General features: G+C 33.1%; 1 protein-coding gene across 4 annotated transcripts in view; it reads left to right on the top strand.

The window, feature by feature from the left end:
* LOC149085258 (mitogen-activated protein kinase kinase kinase kinase 3-like) overlaps nucleotides 1-18,829 on the top strand; it is a 181,958-nt gene that overhangs the window by 103,601 nt on the left and 59,528 nt on the right. For all 4 annotated transcript variants that reach the window (XM_089233168.1, XM_089233167.1, XM_089233166.1 and 1 more), the window contains 4 exons: nucleotides 11,680-11,733; nucleotides 12,038-12,080; nucleotides 13,916-14,042; nucleotides 15,852-16,060. In XM_089233168.1, coding sequence (XP_089089294.1) covers nucleotides 11,680-11,733; nucleotides 12,038-12,080; nucleotides 13,916-14,042; nucleotides 15,852-16,060 — 433 coding nt within the window. The remainder of the gene's footprint in view (nucleotides 1-11,679; nucleotides 11,734-12,037; nucleotides 12,081-13,915; nucleotides 14,043-15,851; nucleotides 16,061-18,829) is intronic.

The following is an 18,829-nucleotide window of genomic DNA, read 5'->3' as shown; positions in this document are numbered from 1 at the left end:
GTGGGCTAAATATGAATAGAGAAACACTGAGCTAGAATCATTTTAATCCTTAAATACATAGCTTTGCACATGTGCAAAGTGTCCTTTAATCGTTCATTACTGCAGCAGATCTGCCAACTGTTATGATTTTATTGTATTTAGTACGATTTTAGCAAGTTAATACGATTATACGCTTTTGCTTCTAAAAATATGATTTTTTACAAAATTGGTAATATTGACGTTTCCTGCGTCTGTCACAAACTGGTTGGCGTTAGAATCATCGATGGTCTGTTGGTCGCCATCACTCCGCGGAACCTATCCGAAAATTCCTGTGTGGTATTAAACAGTGGAACACCACTGAGAGTTTTCGCAGCAGGTTTACTGGTGTGGTTTATTGTGCCGGAACAATGTCTCAAGCCGCCTCTGTATTAGACAGTATACTGAGTGATGCACTAATCCTTTAGCATCCATTTGATGAATCAATATTTTTCCGAAATTTGCATGCCATCCTAACCCTTCATGGTCTCATGAATTATAATGTTTTTTATTTTTTTAATTCAAGCCACATTTTCTAAATAAACTTGTGCGAAAAATTGAGTTCATAATTCCTGCATTTTTGATAGATTTACAATATTAAACCATTATTTTCTCGATATTTGAATATCATCGAAATTTCACCATGTCTGAAATATAGAATTACTTTTTATTGCTTAGTTATTCAGGGTCGAGAGTTTTCATGATTTTCGGAAATTTTGAACAAAAAATAATGCACTTGATCCCAGTGCAATATTATTTTATTATATAAAGTTCTATTAATATTAGTCATTCAGGTGACTAGGATGATAAATTCTGAGTTATGAATATCTGATAATTTTCAACAATTTTAACATTCATGTAATGAATTTTTATTTTTTAATTTTATGTTATCACATGATCAGGGTACTGTGTTCCAGTGAGTGAAATAATATTTCATTTTAGATAAAACTGTAGTCCAAAAATGTCAAAGGATAGACAAGACAACAAATTTTTACTGATCTGTTGTCTTCTTGAGAATGTGTTTTTTTTAAAAAGTAAACCATATATTTTCTTATGCACAAATTACTTTTTCTGATTATATGATTTCCTCCTAATAAATTTTAGTATCGGTAAACCCCCCCCCCTCCCCCCACCGTAAATTGGAAAACGGGCAGTGTTACGCTTTTTTAGGGATAGAATATGATTTTTTTTCCGTCTAGGTTGGCAGTTCTGCTGCAGCCAATTAATTCAAAGATAAAAATTCAGAATCACACCTTTGCATATAAGGTGAGATCATATTCTTTCCATTTTATATTTGAATTTGCTGGTAAATGTCCCAACACTCGCTATATTTCAGCCCTAGTTTCTGCGTTATTCAGAACTTCTGAAACATGTCTAAGGCATATGTTTGCATCTACTTGTGGAACCTGGGGTCTGTGAATCGCATTTTGAAAAGCATTAACATAGGGAAAATCTCCTATACATATTTTTTGTTCATAAGGTTCAAGAAAGAAAAATTCCATTAGAGCAAATCTTGAGGGTTGTCTTTTTATGATTTTTATTATTACGTTTTCATTTTCATGCCCAAAAGCGGCTGGTATTTGGAAACCCTTGTTCAGAGTTTGACCTTAATGTTAATCCAATGGGATACGTTCTGTTTCAAGAAAATATGGCTGTTGTTTGAAGATTATCATTGCTCTGAGGTGACCATTATGTGAAATTTCACTGTATATATAGTTGGTGTCCACTCTTATTGTCCAATAGCTAATTCCTATACTGTTGGTTTCAGAAGAAACTTCCATTCAAAAAAATTGTTTTGCCTACCTTCATGAAAGCCATTCAAGTCAAAAACCCGGTTTTTTTTTTCTTAAAGTAATGAGATTTAATTCTTTTACGTCTTACAAGTCATGTTTAGAGAGAATTCTTCATGTACTGTCACACCGTTTCCCAAACACTAAATGTCGTGGACCCCAGAAATCTTAGTGTCTGCTGCCATGGATCCCTAATTTATAACAGCAGAAGCTACAGCCATCTAACAGTGAGAATTTTCTCGAAAAATAGTACATTCTATCCAGTTCAATTAAATGTGATATGGATACCAATGCCATCTATTCGACTGCAAAAGAACTAAAACAATGTTTCATACTCCTACCCTCTGTTGGCAGAGAAGTATAATTTTTATCAAATCATAACAATATTACTAGTGCAGTCTACCAATGTTGCAACTGTTCTTTGGCGAGTTAAATTAATTAAAACTCTTTTTTTTTAATTAATTTATATATTTTTTTCAACTCAGCATTATTTTTTTTTAGTATTCTATAATTGGACTATGGAGGAAACCCAGTAAAAAAAAGTTAAGGACCCCTGGGGGTCCAAGCACCACCAATTTGGAACTGCTGCACTATCATGTTAAACAAAAAAAAAACTATTCTTCTATGAAGCTGAGAAACTATTGTTGAAGCTGAGAAATGGATATCATACACAAAATTATTTTGAAAATATCAAGGAAGTATATAGTTGAGTACACTTATAACACACGGTTTTGTAATCCCCAATTTTTGGACAGTTCATTTTCTTATATTTTTACCTCTGTTATTACATACCCTGTGGATATAACATACCAGAAACATTTCCTTAGCCTAGAAAATAATTCAGATATAACATACAAACAAAAACCTGGGAAAATATAGCTAAAAACAGACTTATTTGTGCACCATGTATTGCATAAAATGATACTTTGATGTTTTGTTTTTTTAACAGAAAGCGGTGGAAACTTTTTTTATAATAACAAAAAATTTATTGTTGAAATACATTAGCACTGTAAGGATCTTCACCTAAAATTTGTTGCCTTTTAGTAACAAATATAGCCGCTGTGGTGGTCGAGTGGTCATAGTGACGGACTTGCATTGCAGGGACCCGGGTTCGAGCATCACCGTTGCTGCAGTGGTTGTTGGCTGAAGTTGGTTTTCTGTGGTTCCCAACCTTGAGGTGAAAATGTGAGCCAACCTCCCCATTAAAAAATGTCTCCCCACAGAGAGCAACAGGCCTACAAGCAGTACAAATATTCAATCATTTCACTTCACTTCTGAAATATAGATGGCACTAAAAAATCAGACACAACACTAAATACACACTCAGACTGATAGGTACGCACACTTACATTTCCGACACAACTCACTGGGTAGTAAATTGCCCATGGCAATAGATCTGAGTTGTACTCGGTTTGAAAGAAAGAAAAAGAAAAGAAAGTAACAAACCTATTCTAACAGTAAAACTGTGTGTTAGTTGAAAAAATTCTGTCTTTCTATGCATTTCTGTGAAAAACTGCATGGAATATGGTGTTAATATTATTGAATGTTTACTTTTTCTGTTACTTCTAGATCACTTTGTACATAGCACTGATAAATTGTGATTGTTAAAAGCAGAAATCCGCATTATTTTAAAAGTGTCAAATCTCTACCTATTGAAAGACTGTGCAAAAGCAAGTTGATTGACTAATCAAATTCGTGAACATTGGTGGTGAACATTGCTGCACACATTATGTGCTGTATAAGCTTATTTTGTTCGATGCAGTCTCAACGATGCACTTTATGCATATACACAATTGTTATATTAGCTAATTCCAAGATTTTGCTCATAACATATGCATCAGTTACAACATACACTTCTTGAATCACCAGGAGGGTATATTAATATTGACTGTATTTTCTGGATATTATACTGAGGTGAACTCAGAAAGAAAAGCCATCTGGTCCCTGCTGGTACTCGAACTCAGGCCCTCTTGCAAACATTCTATCCAGTGCTGCCCCTTTTGCTGGGTAATTTTATTAGCTCTGACTATGCGCCTCTGGGAAAAATCATGTAGGGTTGGTTTGCCTGTTGAAATTTCCAACAATCCTGCATATGGCCCAGGTTCCAATTAGGAGAATTGGTCAATGGTACACAGTAAGAGAGAGACAAATAAAGTGTACAGAGATTTTGAATTTAGCATAACTGATTTATTACCAATTTTTAACAGTTATTTGGATTGTGATTAAAGAATTAACACAAACATTAAAAAATGACTTCTCATACCATCGGTAACAGTTCGCTTGGAAGTCCAGAGAGACAACATAGATGAACAACATTGATGACATGGCTGTTGGACAACGGGAATACTGGAGCACGTAGGTCATCATGTTATCAACCTTGACAAGAGCAGGCAAGGTCACGATTGAAAAACATGACTCTGCATGGCAGGTGGGCATGACAAGACTGGGAACCAGTAGGCCTGACAATTAGAGCCAGAAGGATGATCAGGATGAGGAATTAGGACAGCGGATGACTAGAACCATGGATGATGAGTATGAGAAGACAACGATCCGAAACTAGCTGGCTGTGTGCTTAGCACAAGGGAAGTTCAGCTAAATACTATTTCAATGGCATGACAACTGTATTTTGCCAGGCAGGCAAGCGGGCGTCTCACCAAGAGCTGATCTGCAAAGCATAAGAGGGACAATGGATGGAAAACGAATGTGAGTCTGAGATTGTCAGATCTCCAGGTATTTATACCTGTATGCATTGGAGTAAATGAATCTGCCTTCAGGAGAATGTCGAAACAGGAAAAAGAACTTTATCTGCAAAAACTGTGAAAATGAAACAGTGAAAAGTAACCAGGAAGATGCTCACAAGAAACTGGATGGATAAATACGTAACAAAACTTCAAAAGAAGGTAACAGAAAAAATGCTTCAGAGACAACTAAACTAGGAGAAAGAAATTATAAAATCGGTTGAATTTACCTCAAAACGCTTAGACAATTTCACTGGGCAGAGGGAGAAAATTTGAAAGATTTAATATAACAAGCAGTTAAGGAAAACATTAAAATGGAAAACAAGTACCTGAAATCAGAAATAGAAGGGCTAAAGATCTGTTTGAATGAAATTGAGACAAAAAGCCAGAGGAACAACATTGAGCTAAACGGAATACCAGAGATGCCAGGTGAAAATGTATGAAATAATAGAAGCAGTAAAAACGCAGTTGGGTATTGATGAAACAGAAATTGAAAAAGCACACAGAGTACCAACACGCAATGAAAATATGCCAAAACCAATCATCATCAGATTTTATCGTGAAAACTCAAAAATATCTGGTTACAAAAAGCCAGGAGTCAAGACACACACACACTTACAGCAGACAAACTAAATGAAGTTTTTTGAGAGACCGGAATCTGTAATTGAACACCTAACCACTGAAAACAAGAGACTATTCTACCTGACAAGACATTGTAAAACAAGACTCAAATACAAGTTCGTTTGGGTAAAAGAAGGAAAGATTTTTCCCCGGAGAGACGATAATGCAAAAGTAATTCGAATACAAAATGAGAAACAATTAAATAAATTAGAAGCAAATGCCAATAATTCCTGAGGACTTTTTAGAGAATCAAGATTAGCAATCTCTGGAGGAAATCAGCGAAGTGAAGAAATTCATCAGTCGATATAGAAAAATCATAAACGTTTCTTGTTTTGAACATTCAAAGTTTTAGAGCAAATTTTGACTTGTTAATATTTTTGAGAACATTAAGCGAACCAATAGATATTATATGTTTAAGTGAAATATGGATTGAAGACGATGAAATATTCAACTACTTTATTGCAAGCTTTGAAGATACAAATGACTACCATTGTTATGCAAACTGTAGAACTTATAATAGATCAAAGAGAGTAATAATGTATATAAATAACTAAAATCAAATCTAAATTAAAACCATTCAAAATTTGTTTCAGCTGAAGAATTATGTATTGGACTTCTCCAGATTATGATACAGATATATTATTGTTATACCGATCACATTCTTATTATATATCTTTCTTTAATGAAGAACTAGAATCAAATATAAAAAACTTGAAAAACAGTACATTAATAGTTGGAGATATGAACATAACCTAGATTCTGAAATTTCAAAATATCTTGATATAATGGCAATAAATGGATTTGTACCACTTCATAATAGCAATACAAGAGAAATTAATGAATCTGAAACATGCCTAGACCATGTTTTTTTTACAGAACAAAAATAAGCATTACGCAAAAATTTTTTGTATACAAAACTCGAATAACAGATCATTTTCCAGTAATAGGATATATAAATTTTATACAAAGGAAACCGGAAGGAAAAATGATCAAAACAAACATTTAAATGTAATAAATTACAATAAATTCAATAATTTTATTGCAAATATAAATTTGGTTAGTGTCCTAGAAGAAAGATGTTTAGAAAATAAATACAAACGATTTTCAGATATTATAACATCAAATTCTAATCTCTGTACAAAACAAGTTAAAATGAAACCCAAAAAAGCAAAACAATTGGATCACTGAGGAAATAGTAAAAAAATAAATTATACAGAAAGATTGTACAAAAAATATAAAATTACCCAAATATTGTTTCATATGAATTAGAGTACAAGAAATATAATCAAGATCTGAAAATGCATATTAAAAAAATAAAACAGGAGCACATTAGAAATAAATTAAGGGCATGTGAGAATAATAAGAAACAGCAATGGAAATATATGAATCGCAATGTTCTAAATAAAAATGCAACGCACAATACATTTCCAATCTCTGACAGTAATAAAATTCTAGTGAAAAAATTCAATGAGGACTTTATAACAAGAAACATAGAAGAAATGGAACTAGGTACAGACTGCGATTGTGAGGAGGAGCAAACAACTAATTCTAACAACTTGATGTATTTTTTCAAAATTAATGATAGTGAGATTATAACAAAATTTAAAAAAATTAATGAAGCAAGTGGATACGATCAAATAACCCTTAAGATGTTGAAAATAATCGCACATTATCACTTGGATATACTAAAAAACCTAATCGACTCATACTAAATATACTAAATGGATTGTTTTATAGTGAGTTAAAATATGCCATAGTACCAGAGGCGGATTTAACTGCAGGCGCACCGGGCGTGCTTCCAGGGCCCCGCCTTCTAAAGGGTCCCAAAAGACCCAAACTTCACACTTTTTTCTAATTTAAGGGGCCCAATATTTTCTTTTGTGCCCGGGGCTTCAACCGACTTTAATCCACCACTGCATAGTACAGCCTATTTATAAAACAGGAGAGGCAGATAACTTATTAAATTACAGGCCCATATCAATTCTTCCCATTTTTCAAAAGTTATATGAAAAAAAAGCTCATAAAAGTTTCCTAAATTATCAGAACTTTTCTAGCACGTAACCAATATGGGTTTTGAAAAAATAAAAATACAGCAATGGCTATTTTAGGATTAAATAACTATTTAAATACTGGATTTAACTATAATAGATATTCAATAACAGTTTTTCTGTATTTAAAAAGAGCTTTTCACTGTGTGGATCTAAGGATACTAACAGAGAAATTATCATCAGCTGGTATACTATTTTAAAACATATTACTTTAATAGAAAACAAGCAGTTAAAATAGATAAAGAAATCAGTACATTCCTAGAAGTTAAGAAAGAAGTCCCCCAGGGATCTTTCCTTGGGCCGTTATTATTTTGTATTTAAATAAACAACGTGTTCGAACTAAATATAAATGGTAAATTAATCTCTCGTTCACAGACGAGACAATACTGTGTGTTGAAGATACCAAAATTGCAAATTTACTAAAAAAAAGTCGAGGAGGACCTATACAAAATCGACGTCTGGCTGAAGAAAAATAAACTTGAATTAAATGTATAAAAAATCAAACATATTTGCTTAAAAACAAGAAATATAAATAATTTAACTAACATAAATCAAAATCCACGATCACTGCCCATGTCAAAATATTTCACCATGAAATTGATAAGAGTTCACGAATACAACTACCTAGGAATAATAATACAATATGACCTAAAATGGAACTCGCAATGTGAAAAAATAATAAAGAAATTAAGAACATATGCTACCATTTTATATAGATTAAAAAACACAATTGACAATAACTTTCTAAAAGATTTAGTTTATGCTTGGATATGCTCGATAGTAACATATGGGAGCACTGCTTGGGGAGGGGCCTATCAAACAAATATACAAAAGCTAGATAATATATTTAGAAGACACCAACGAATAAGGCAAATACACAATGTAAAATAATTTGTGTATTTGCCTTATTCGTTGGTGTCTTCTAAATATTCTTGGGCAAAGTGGATCAACTCTTCTAGATAATATATATAATAAAATAAGATCCCAAATAGCAAACATTACAGCAAACAATTATGTAACTGAGTGTCACAAACTATAACTATAAGATAACTATATTTATAGATTAATAAAATTCTCATTCTTAAACGATAAATGGTTAGAAATGAAACAAAATAGAACCTCATCTAGATTGAATAATTTATATGAAGTGCCGAAAACAAATAAAATGCTATTCCAAAAGAGATATAATGTAGATATACTGCCCCGAAAATAATGAACCAATAGTCTAGAATCCATATTACAACAATAATGGATCATAAAACAAAATTAAAATATTTCATTCTAAAAAAATCAAAAATTTAACCATTCCTGTAATCAACTTAAAAATACACGTGAATACACATTGTACGTGAATTCTGTGTTTGCCAACTGACTAATTTTATATGTTTATATTTGAATAAATATATATGTATATTTTCTTTTTTCAGTTAAAGAATATCTAAATATATATACAGGGTGGGCAAAAAGTCAGTAGAGTACCAACCTCTCGATGAGTATAAAAAACAAGCCTATCGTTCGGAATCGGCAATAAATTGTACGTCCCGCGATCTAATTAGCCCTCGTGTGTAGAAAATGACTGTGGTGCGACAAAAATGATCAATGATCAAAAAGTCAGTAGAAACTTTAAAAAAGATTAAAACCGGGGAAAAATAACCAAAATAAAAAACAGCAGGGTTAGCATCACTAGGTCACTGGAATTTTTTTAAGACAGGAAATAAAAAACCCTTAAAAAACAGCCCATAGGTGGCACTGGTACGAACGACTTTGGTGGAAATATGTAAATGAGACGGTTATAAGAACTTGCGCTCCTAATCCACAATCAATTCACCGTTGTAAACTGTGTATGTGGACCTGCTGCACTCTGCTGTTGCTGGATTTATGACTCGCCTGCAATGTGTGTGAAAACCACCCTACGGTGGTTTTCATCTGGAACACATACTGCTGTAATAAACGATTTGGAGGCATTCTGTTCGTTATTTACATATCTTTTCTTTGATTTGTGTATGCCATTGCCACGTTTTGGATTTTTTTAGTTTTTTTCTGTCTTAAAAGAATTCCATTGACCTAGCGATGCTAACCCTGCAAACCGTTTTTTATTTCGGTTATTTTTCCAGTTTTTATGGATTTTTAAAGTTTCTACGGACTTTTTGCCCACCCTGTATATATATATATATAGGACTTTATAAGATATTAACCAATTAATACTGTAACAAGGCTGTTGCATAATTCAATTAACTTTTTAGTTTAACTTATATTGGTTCACTGGAAGAACTATCAGTCCTTTGGGGTCACAGAGTGTCTGTGTCATCGCAATGTCATTTTTTGTAGAGTTTATTGTTTTGTGTTTTTCTCAGTTTTGATGGCATGTTTTATGTGCTGTGTATAATAAAAAAAACAGATGCGGCACAATCCAACTCCAAGAACTGACCACCTTAAAAAATCATATTAAAGTGTGACCAATAGAAAAGCAGTATAACTAATTTATGTTTTCAAACAGTGATATTGAATCATATAAAAATTTCACAAAACTAAAATGACAACAAAAGTAGTCAAAATGGCTATGCAATCAGTCTAAGGAAAATGAGATTATAACTGATTACAACCATGCATGGTTTTATAAAGGTAAGAAGACAATATTTAACAAATTCCACTATAAAAATACACAAATGCTAATGCATGTATAGAAATTAAATGATACAGGCGGATTTGGGGAATTCCACAGGGGTTCCCAACTATTGTTACAAAATCAACAAATTTTTGTGAGATCAGGAAAAAAAATCTGAATCTAAAAAGTTTTTAGCTTAATTATTCATAGTTTTGTCATTTAGACACCATGCAATTGTATGATTATCAGTGGTGGTAATGGCTTCACACTGGCCCGTAGCCAGAAATTTCATTTGGGGCGGGACCAGAGTGATAGAACAATAGATTTGGCCATCTTTTTCCCTTTTTTTGGTCATTTTCTCACATTTCGGGGGGGGGGAAGACCCCCCCAGTTCCTCCTTCCCCTTGCTACAGCCTTGAATCACATCACAAAAATCTAGGATAGGATTTTCTGTGGTTTTTAACTTGGAGTCGGCTATCCCGGTGATAAAAAAGGATTGCCACATGCTTCTAAAAACAATCCCTGAGGAATTTCTTGTGGGGCAAAAAGTCTTTTGCCTCTGTTTTTTTTCCTCTTTCAAAATGACGCCAAATGTCATAAATGGGGGAAATAGTGGGAAATTGCTTTTTAAAGGAAGTTTTACAAACCGCCTGATGGTAACAAGAAAAGTTGTTTGTCTTATCATGCAGGGAAATAGCTTAGCAGCCGATAGTCCTGGATAATTTAAGATTATAGTGACATGCATGTGGTCTAAACTTCCTCTTTAGTTAAAGTTACGTACGTGCAATAACGAAACATGAATACTGATGAGCAAAAAAATATTCAATTAATTTTAAAGATACTTATTCCAATGAATTTTCTTTCATCAAACATTCCAGAAAAAGGCTTACTTTTTGTTTTTGTACAAGTTGTGTTAAGAACATAAACATCGGTCATGGTGGAAAGACTGATATCATCACCCATGTGAAATCAAAAAAACATCAAGCAAGTGTCCCAAAAATTGTGTTCTTCAAAAATTGGTGCTTTTTTCCCCTTCATCTTCCGATGATTTTGGGGTCATTCGCGCAGAATGTTTGTTCACATCATTTCTGATTGAACACAATATATGTATATATATTTTTAGATTACCATTGAAGTTTTGGCCTCCAATTTCACTTGTTTTTTGCATAGGGATTTTATTCCCAAGGGTTTAACTTTCATGTGTGTAAAATCCCTATTTTATTTGGAGAAATCCCTTTTGTATTTATTAGGGAGTGGTTTTACTATGAAATTCGGGTCCGAGCGAAAATCTCCCTAATTTTCATTTTCAAAAGTTGGCAACTATGTGTGTTAATAAGTGAAAAATTGTGAAGAAATTTTACTTTAATACCTTTATCTCTGAATTTTTGACTAGTCCTCCAGATTGGTCTATGAAATTTGTGAGTATCATAGGCGAAATCTTCAGAGATAGATATTTTTTTTTTTTAATTTGAAGGCATTTTTCAGTATCTCTGTATCTTCCTGTATCAGGAAAGGTTTTGAGAAGGACAAATTGGGTATGAAACTTGATACCTTTGATCATCCTTTGGTGTTGTAGGCGAGTATCTTATGCAGTGATACCTTGATACAACGATACACTGTGGACTAAGAAAAAAAATATTGTAGAAAGATTATCATTATATTGAGAGGCTGCAGTTTAACCAAGTATTGACATTTCCAATCAAGATTTGAAAAAAATATCATTGTAGAGGGATTTATCATTATATAAAGTATTGTTGTAGCTAGGTTTCACTGTGCTTTACAACTGTAAAATAATTAAAATTTTTATCCTTCTATTCTTGAATTCATTTTAATGACATTTAACTAATTTTATCTTATTACAGAGGACATACAGAGCGTTTGACAGATTTGGAGGACGAATACAAATATTGTCAACAGTAAGCTATATTTTTATATTTATTTCAGTTACTATTTCTTTTTCAAATACGTGTTTGATGTTTTTATTTATTTACATTTATTTTGCATCTACTCAGGTTTTTATTTCAATACTATACTGTATGGAAATCTCTAAAGTTCATAAGTTTTGATTAATCATCCAAACAGTTCATACATGATTGCCTTATGAAAATCATTGCTAGACTTTTTTACAGTTTCTATTTATTCAGTTGAATAAGAAAAGTAATTTTTTTAATTTTTATTGTTATGGTTATTTTTCCTTATAAATGCTTTTATTTTTCACAGGGCTACTTTACCCCTTGGAGGAAGTCATGAAAGCAATAAATCTGTATGTTCATTTATTTATTTATATTTAAGAATTTTTTTAGTTTAACCCAGAAATGATATCCAGTGTGTATATGGGATTTTGATGAGAGAAAGGGTAACATAATTTAACTAAAGGGTGGGTAACATTCTGGAGTCAAGTATATTTTCTTAGGGCTACTATTCATCCACTCAAATGTTAATATGTATGCCCTCATACCTTTTTAAAATTCCTTTGTCTATATTTTAATGTTTCAATATTACTTTTTCTATTGGTGATAGATGTCAACTCTTTGAAACAACATGCATGTCTCATACACTCATAAATACATTAGGGACACTGGCATACAAATGCACACTTGTACAAGCAATGCGTTCTGACATGAGCAAATTCACTAGAAATCCCTTGGAGGAGCATACTGTATATACTCGTGTATAAGCTGACTCCCCCACTTCAGGACCACCAAAACCACAATAAATTGAAAACCCGTGTATAAGCCGACCTCAAAAAAATCTGCATTTTAAAGAAAAAAGTTGTATATTTTCATGCAAAATAAATAGCTCTTGTGGAAATTTACTATAGAAAATGATTCAAACTTTTTAATCCATTTCTTCTGAGTCTCCAAGCTCATCGTAATCCATCAGATCATCATAGGGGGTGCGGAATCTTTTTTTATCCTCATCTGGGCTGTCATCGCCATTTTCATTTTCAAAGAGGATATCAGTTTCGTCCATCGGATGATAATTTTGGCAGAAACAGAATTCCATGCCTCATGTACCCGTTGGCACACTAAGCCAATATCAGGTTTCTTCAAGGCACCATGTTTGGTAGTTTCTTTATCATCGGAACTCTTCCATTCGATCCACAAATTCCTCAAATAGTCTTTGAGAGGCTTGTTGATGGCTGTACAATCGATGTTAGCCCACCTGGTATCAAAGCCAATGATATTTTTGATTTCTTTACCTTCGCTTTGACATCGGTTCTGTGAGGTTTGAACATATCCCATAACAATAATGCCGGTTTCTCGAACACTGCTACAAAAATGACTACTGATTGCTGGGGTCGATATTTTCTTATTAAAAACTGACCTGAGTATAAGCCGACCCCCCCACTTGCGGAGCGAATTTTGCACAAAAAAAACTTGGCTTATACACGAGTATATACGGTATGTTGTTTCCCTTATACCAGGGACATGAATGTGCAAATTTTCACTTTTTGGGTGTATCAGCCAGTTTGGATAACTTATTTTGCTATCTAAGTTTTTCCAGAAATGCAAATTTGTATCCCCTATTGAAAAACTTATCAAAAATTTTAAGAAAATGACATTCCTAGAATAACATGGATAGAGTAAACATTAAAACGTCATTTCCCAATTTTTTGAAATTTGCCCATTCATGTTTCTGGCATAAGGGCGATGATATGATCTAGTGTTGGTATAGACTAGTTATGCCAACTATTGTATACACACATAGAGGTGTTCTGGTTTTCGCTTTTTCAGAATGGGGGGGGGGGGGTAAACGTGTATTTTCTTTACCAAAAGTTTTTATATACAAAACAAATACATTTTTTTCTAATCTTTATTCAGTGTTTTTTTTTTTTAATCTTTTATAATTTTTCTTTTGTTAAAATGAATAGATTTCTATTCAAGATTTGTTTCAATCAACTTGTGAATTTTTTTTTTCAGTTATACGTTCTGGAATCTAATTATGACATTGCTTTATTGATGAATATTCATTGTTACGACAAATACTATACATGAACATAAAATTTTATTAATTACAAAAGGTAAAACTGGAAAAAAAGGTTTTTATTTGATGAACTTTTTTCTCTTTATGAAATTTCAAAACTTCTTATTCTAGGTACAGTCTAATAGAATGTTTGGTGGAAAAGATAATTTAGTGTCCACAGATTTACAAAATGGAAAAGATATAAGCCATAGCATGTTGTCTTCTTTGATGGATGAGCTATCAAATCATTATCCAGAAGGTTAAAAGTCACTTCTTCACTTTCTTTATTATAATTTTTTAGGCGTTTTTTTTTCTATAAACTTATATATATGTTAAATATATATTTCTTATAAGTGGCCCTTCAAGTATTAGGTAAGCAAATTTTTAGCCATTTTTGAGCCCCCCCCCCCCCAGTTTTAGAGCACTTAAGCCGCTCCCAGTGTGGTTCTGCATCACTCAAGTTACCCACGGAACATTCCCAGATCACTTAAGTGTTCTCTGGCATAGTTACGGATCACTTGAGTGATGCATGGCACCGTTGCAGAGCACTTAAGTGGCCTGGAAACATTTCCAGAGCACACTTGAAGGATCCGTGAATCATTTAGAGATCATTATAGTGGCTCTGTAGGGGACTTGTCAAAAGGTAGAATGTTAGTTCAGGTGCAGAATAACTATCAAAAGGTTTTTTCCGGTTTTGGCACATCAAATAAGATGCCATTAAGAATATTTCATATCTTCATAAAGGTTTGGTTGATGACGTAAGCCAATCCAAACCCCCTCCCCCATCGATGCTGGCGTAATACTTGAATGACCCCTAGTTACTTATATCTCATCTCAGCTTTTAATGACTATTCTTATGCTTGAGAATCACACAAAACATTTTTGAATTATGTTCAAATGTAAAATTATATTTAAAAAAATTCTGTTTAGATCGCTTAATTTCTTTTTACTGGTGCTTAGAAAACTCTTAATTTAAAAATTACCTTGTCTGGAATTATTTCTAAATTTTCCTGAAAAACTTGGAAAGAAACAGTGAAATTCATTCATGAAATTGAGTATGAACCCTGAAAATTTTGCTCCTAATATGTGAATCAAATATTAAATATACAGTCGAACCTGTACAAAGCAGAACATCAACAGACTGAAATAATATTCTGTTTATGAGAGGTTTCCGTTTTATAAAGATACATATCAAATCACCAATCATAGGTTGGACTATGCAATCTTTTGAATATGTTCAAGACAGGTTTCCATCTTATACAGTGTCCTTCTAAAGGCGGCTACACGCTATTCTGGCGTTACCATGCCATGTCAGAGCAGTGTGTAGCTGTTTTTAGACATGTTTCACTATACTTAATTTTTTACTATTTTTCACTTGATATTACGCTCCTGACTAAATGCTCCTATCTTGCATCCTTGTGCAAGACTCCCTTGCACTTACTGCCTCACGTTATACATTCCAGCTTGGCTGATTCATATTTCATGGGAACTGCAAAAAAAAAAAAAAATTCAAATTATGGTCATATCTGGGTACTCAATGGTTTCAGATATCATGAAATTTGATAGGTGTCGCATTTTGATGAGGAAAAGGTTTCTACACTAAATATGTGATTGCAGCTCTCAACCTGAGTAAAATTAAAACAAACTGCCTTTGAGAGTCATAAAAGATTTATCTACTTGCCTCGTAGGGTTGGAAAATGTATTCAGTATTCATCAATTTCTGCACTTCCCATTAATTTTGGAGGACATTATGCACAATATATCACTATGTCGAAAAATTAGAATTAACCAATTATGCCATATTTACGATGTAATATATCATTGTGGAAAAACTAGTAAAAATTTTATCTAATGATGTAAATTAAAGTTTTGCAGTTTTATTCAACATTATTATTACCTAATTTATATAAATGAAATTGAGGAATTTGATATTTTCAGTTTCTTATCAATATTTTTGCCTTTTCAATTTATTTTATAAGAAATATAAAATGTCAATTCAATTTCACATTTTGTTTTGAAAGTATCTCAATTCAATTTTAATACTTTATTATTAAATTTTTATTTTCAGGTCATCAGGAATTAGCTACACATGTGCCTTCGTTACATCAAAATGGTTCATTGACTCCAGCGAATAGTCCAAGATTATCTTCTCGTTCACGAAATAACAATAGGAATAGTGTATGCAGCGAAGATGATGATAAAGAAAATGCTCATTGTGATGAGCAACCACCACAAGCTCCTCCTAGAAGGCGCAATCGTAAAAAAAGTTCATCACCTGTGAGTTTTCTAGATTATATTTCTCAATGATGCCATGAATTATGTTAAGTATATGGTATATTTACTTGACAAAAAGAATTCTTCATAACCCCTAAATATAAAGTTAAGATAATTTATAAATTTCCATCAAAATCCAAGGCATTTCTTCATTTTTTACAGGTGACCCTTTACGTACAAGTGCAAGATATTTCGTCCGCGAGTAGATGCACACTGAGTAGATTTCGTCCCTGAGTAGATGTCCCTTCTTTTGAAACTTTCTGTTAGTAGCCCTGTAAACGTATTTATTTTTCTTTCCTTTATCAGCCACCTCGTTGGGCATTTTGCCTGTTGTGGCGTTGTATTTGTATTTGTATTTGTATCTTTTTTTCTTTTCTCCCTCACTACTGTCAAATGAGTGAAGGGAGGAAAAAGCAGTATGAACAATAAATGTAGTGTGCAAAATCTGGTGATATGAAAATAGAGAATGAAATAGCTAAAATAGCTTTTTAAATGACAAGTGCTCGTGCTACTCACTTGTTCATTCAAAAAAATATATATACATAAAACATAACTTTTGAAGAAAAAAACACAAGATGTGGAATTTATGTAAGAGTGAAGTAGAACCTATGCAGTTGGTCGTCATTGGATTGGGGAACTCCCATGCATGGTTTGAAAAAACAGGTGTTCCTGAAGGTTTTCTTTTCGTCCAACATGTTTTGAGAAGGCAGATTCTGGGAACATTGGTTGGTATTTTTAGTGCAATCTGGCATAGCCACCCTTCAGAAACGCCTACTTTTTCAAACCATTCATGAGGTTCCCCTGATGACGACCAAATTAGAAAGTTGTTACCCTATCTCTCCTGATGCTTGTAAAAAAAGGTCCACTTTTCTAAGTACTGTATTTTCTGATTTATTCAAATTCAAAAAAGAGAGGAAAGTTGGGAGAAAAATTCTAAATGTTGAAAAAACATCAGGAGAGACAGGGCAGCAACTTTCTAACTGGGTTCTTGGGCATAGAATGTCCATATAATAAGGCCCATATAAAAAATTTATATTTTTATTTTAATAACTATACAACCCCTTGCAACATGAATGACATATCTGAGTACACTACACATTGGGAAATTTTTTCTAATTGAAAGTATATCTATATAGGATCAACAGTTCGCCAGTAAAATGCCATACTCCCTGTTACCTATGCACCTTGTATATACAAGTCAGAGGATGATGTGACTATCCCTACAAAGGTTTTTATCGGCTGGCTGATGCGAAGATATATTTTGGAAAGAGAAAATTCAACTTTTCCTGCAGGGAATCGAACGCACGTCCTTTCACTTTCCGGATGAACACCCTAGACCACTAGACTACAGAGGCAACAAATATCTCAATCTTTCTTAGGAGCTCATGTGCACTGAACAGGACTGTACATGGACAGTCGGACCTAACTCAGGCCAAAGCTCACAATTGCTGACAATGCCACCAGATGGCGACTTAACAGAGGATTATGTCACTCTCTGCTATCTATTGTATATATACTGCAAATTACTGGGTAACTGTTGATCCTAGAGGTATACTTCCAATTAGGAAAAAATATCCAAAATTGTTTAAACCTTAGATTCTCACACATTCAAGAGGTTGTATAGTTTTTGAAATAAAAAATAATAATTTTTTATGCAGTCACTCTGTCCTAAAAAACCCAATTAGAAAGTTGTTGCCTGTCTCTCTTGAGCTCAACAAAAGTAAATTTTGTAATAATTTACTGCTAATCTGCAGATCAAGGAGCACACGCCTACCTTGAAGCATATATATTGTCATTAGTTGAATGCGATCACTACTACTACCTCTGCTTAACTATGTAACTTAGGGACCTTTCACATGGAGCGGATGCGGGTCAGGAAGAAGTCTTAACTATTGGTACATACAGAGCCTTTCAGACAATGCGGAATGTGCCCACAACTTCTAGGTGTTCGTGCGGGTCCGGATGGCATCTGCATGTGTCAAAATCTAAGTGCGGGCTCCACATCCGCACATACAGGTTTTGTACATTAGGTTATATGGAGCTATTCACGTGACGTGGGTCCGGGTGAAATTCACCCGCATCTTTGGCTACTTTTAAAGATGATTTTGCATGGAATTTTTTTAATTTTTTGCCTTAATACCCTTAAAAACACCATATGAAGGTCCCTGTTCATCAATAGGATATACCCACATACATCTATCCCTCCGTTTCCTTCTGAGATAAAAGAGATATAGCAACTTTAACTGCCTTTTGTCCATACTTTACAATTTTATACAATAAAACCTGGCAACAACGGCCACTGGCGGGACCATGAAAATGTAGCCGCTATTGGGAAGTGGCCGTTATTGGGAATGAAATTTTATTTCTGAAAGAAAAAAACCACTATAAAATTTGTGATCTATATAACATGGAAAGTTATAAGCCATTCTGTAATTCATTACGATAATTATATAATTGACTAAATACTTTAATACCTTTTAAATTTAATTAAAAAATTTTCTTTTTAAATTTTTAAAAGTATTAAAAAATATATAAATATTTAAAATTATTTTAAATACTTATTTTTTAATTTTTTGATTTTTAAATTTTTTTTAACTTTTAAAACTAAATACTTTTATTAAACAATGTTATCCACATACAGTATTCACTCAGAGCCGGATTAAGACGTTTGAAGGCCCTAAGCACTTGAATAGTTTTGGTGCCCCCACCCCGATACCTACAAGTATATTTTACTTGATATTGAGTCTATAAACTAAAAAAAAATTTCAATTT

The sequence above is a fragment of the Pholcus phalangioides genome, unplaced genomic scaffold (genome assembly GCF_987345545.1).
Source record: "Pholcus phalangioides strain wild (caught in Gottingen) unplaced genomic scaffold, Ppha-v1.0 ptg000007l_1, whole genome shotgun sequence".
Classification (NCBI taxonomy): Eukaryota; Metazoa; Arthropoda; class Arachnida; order Araneae; family Pholcidae; genus Pholcus; species Pholcus phalangioides.
This window is presented reverse-complemented; position numbering and strand designations above follow the sequence as displayed.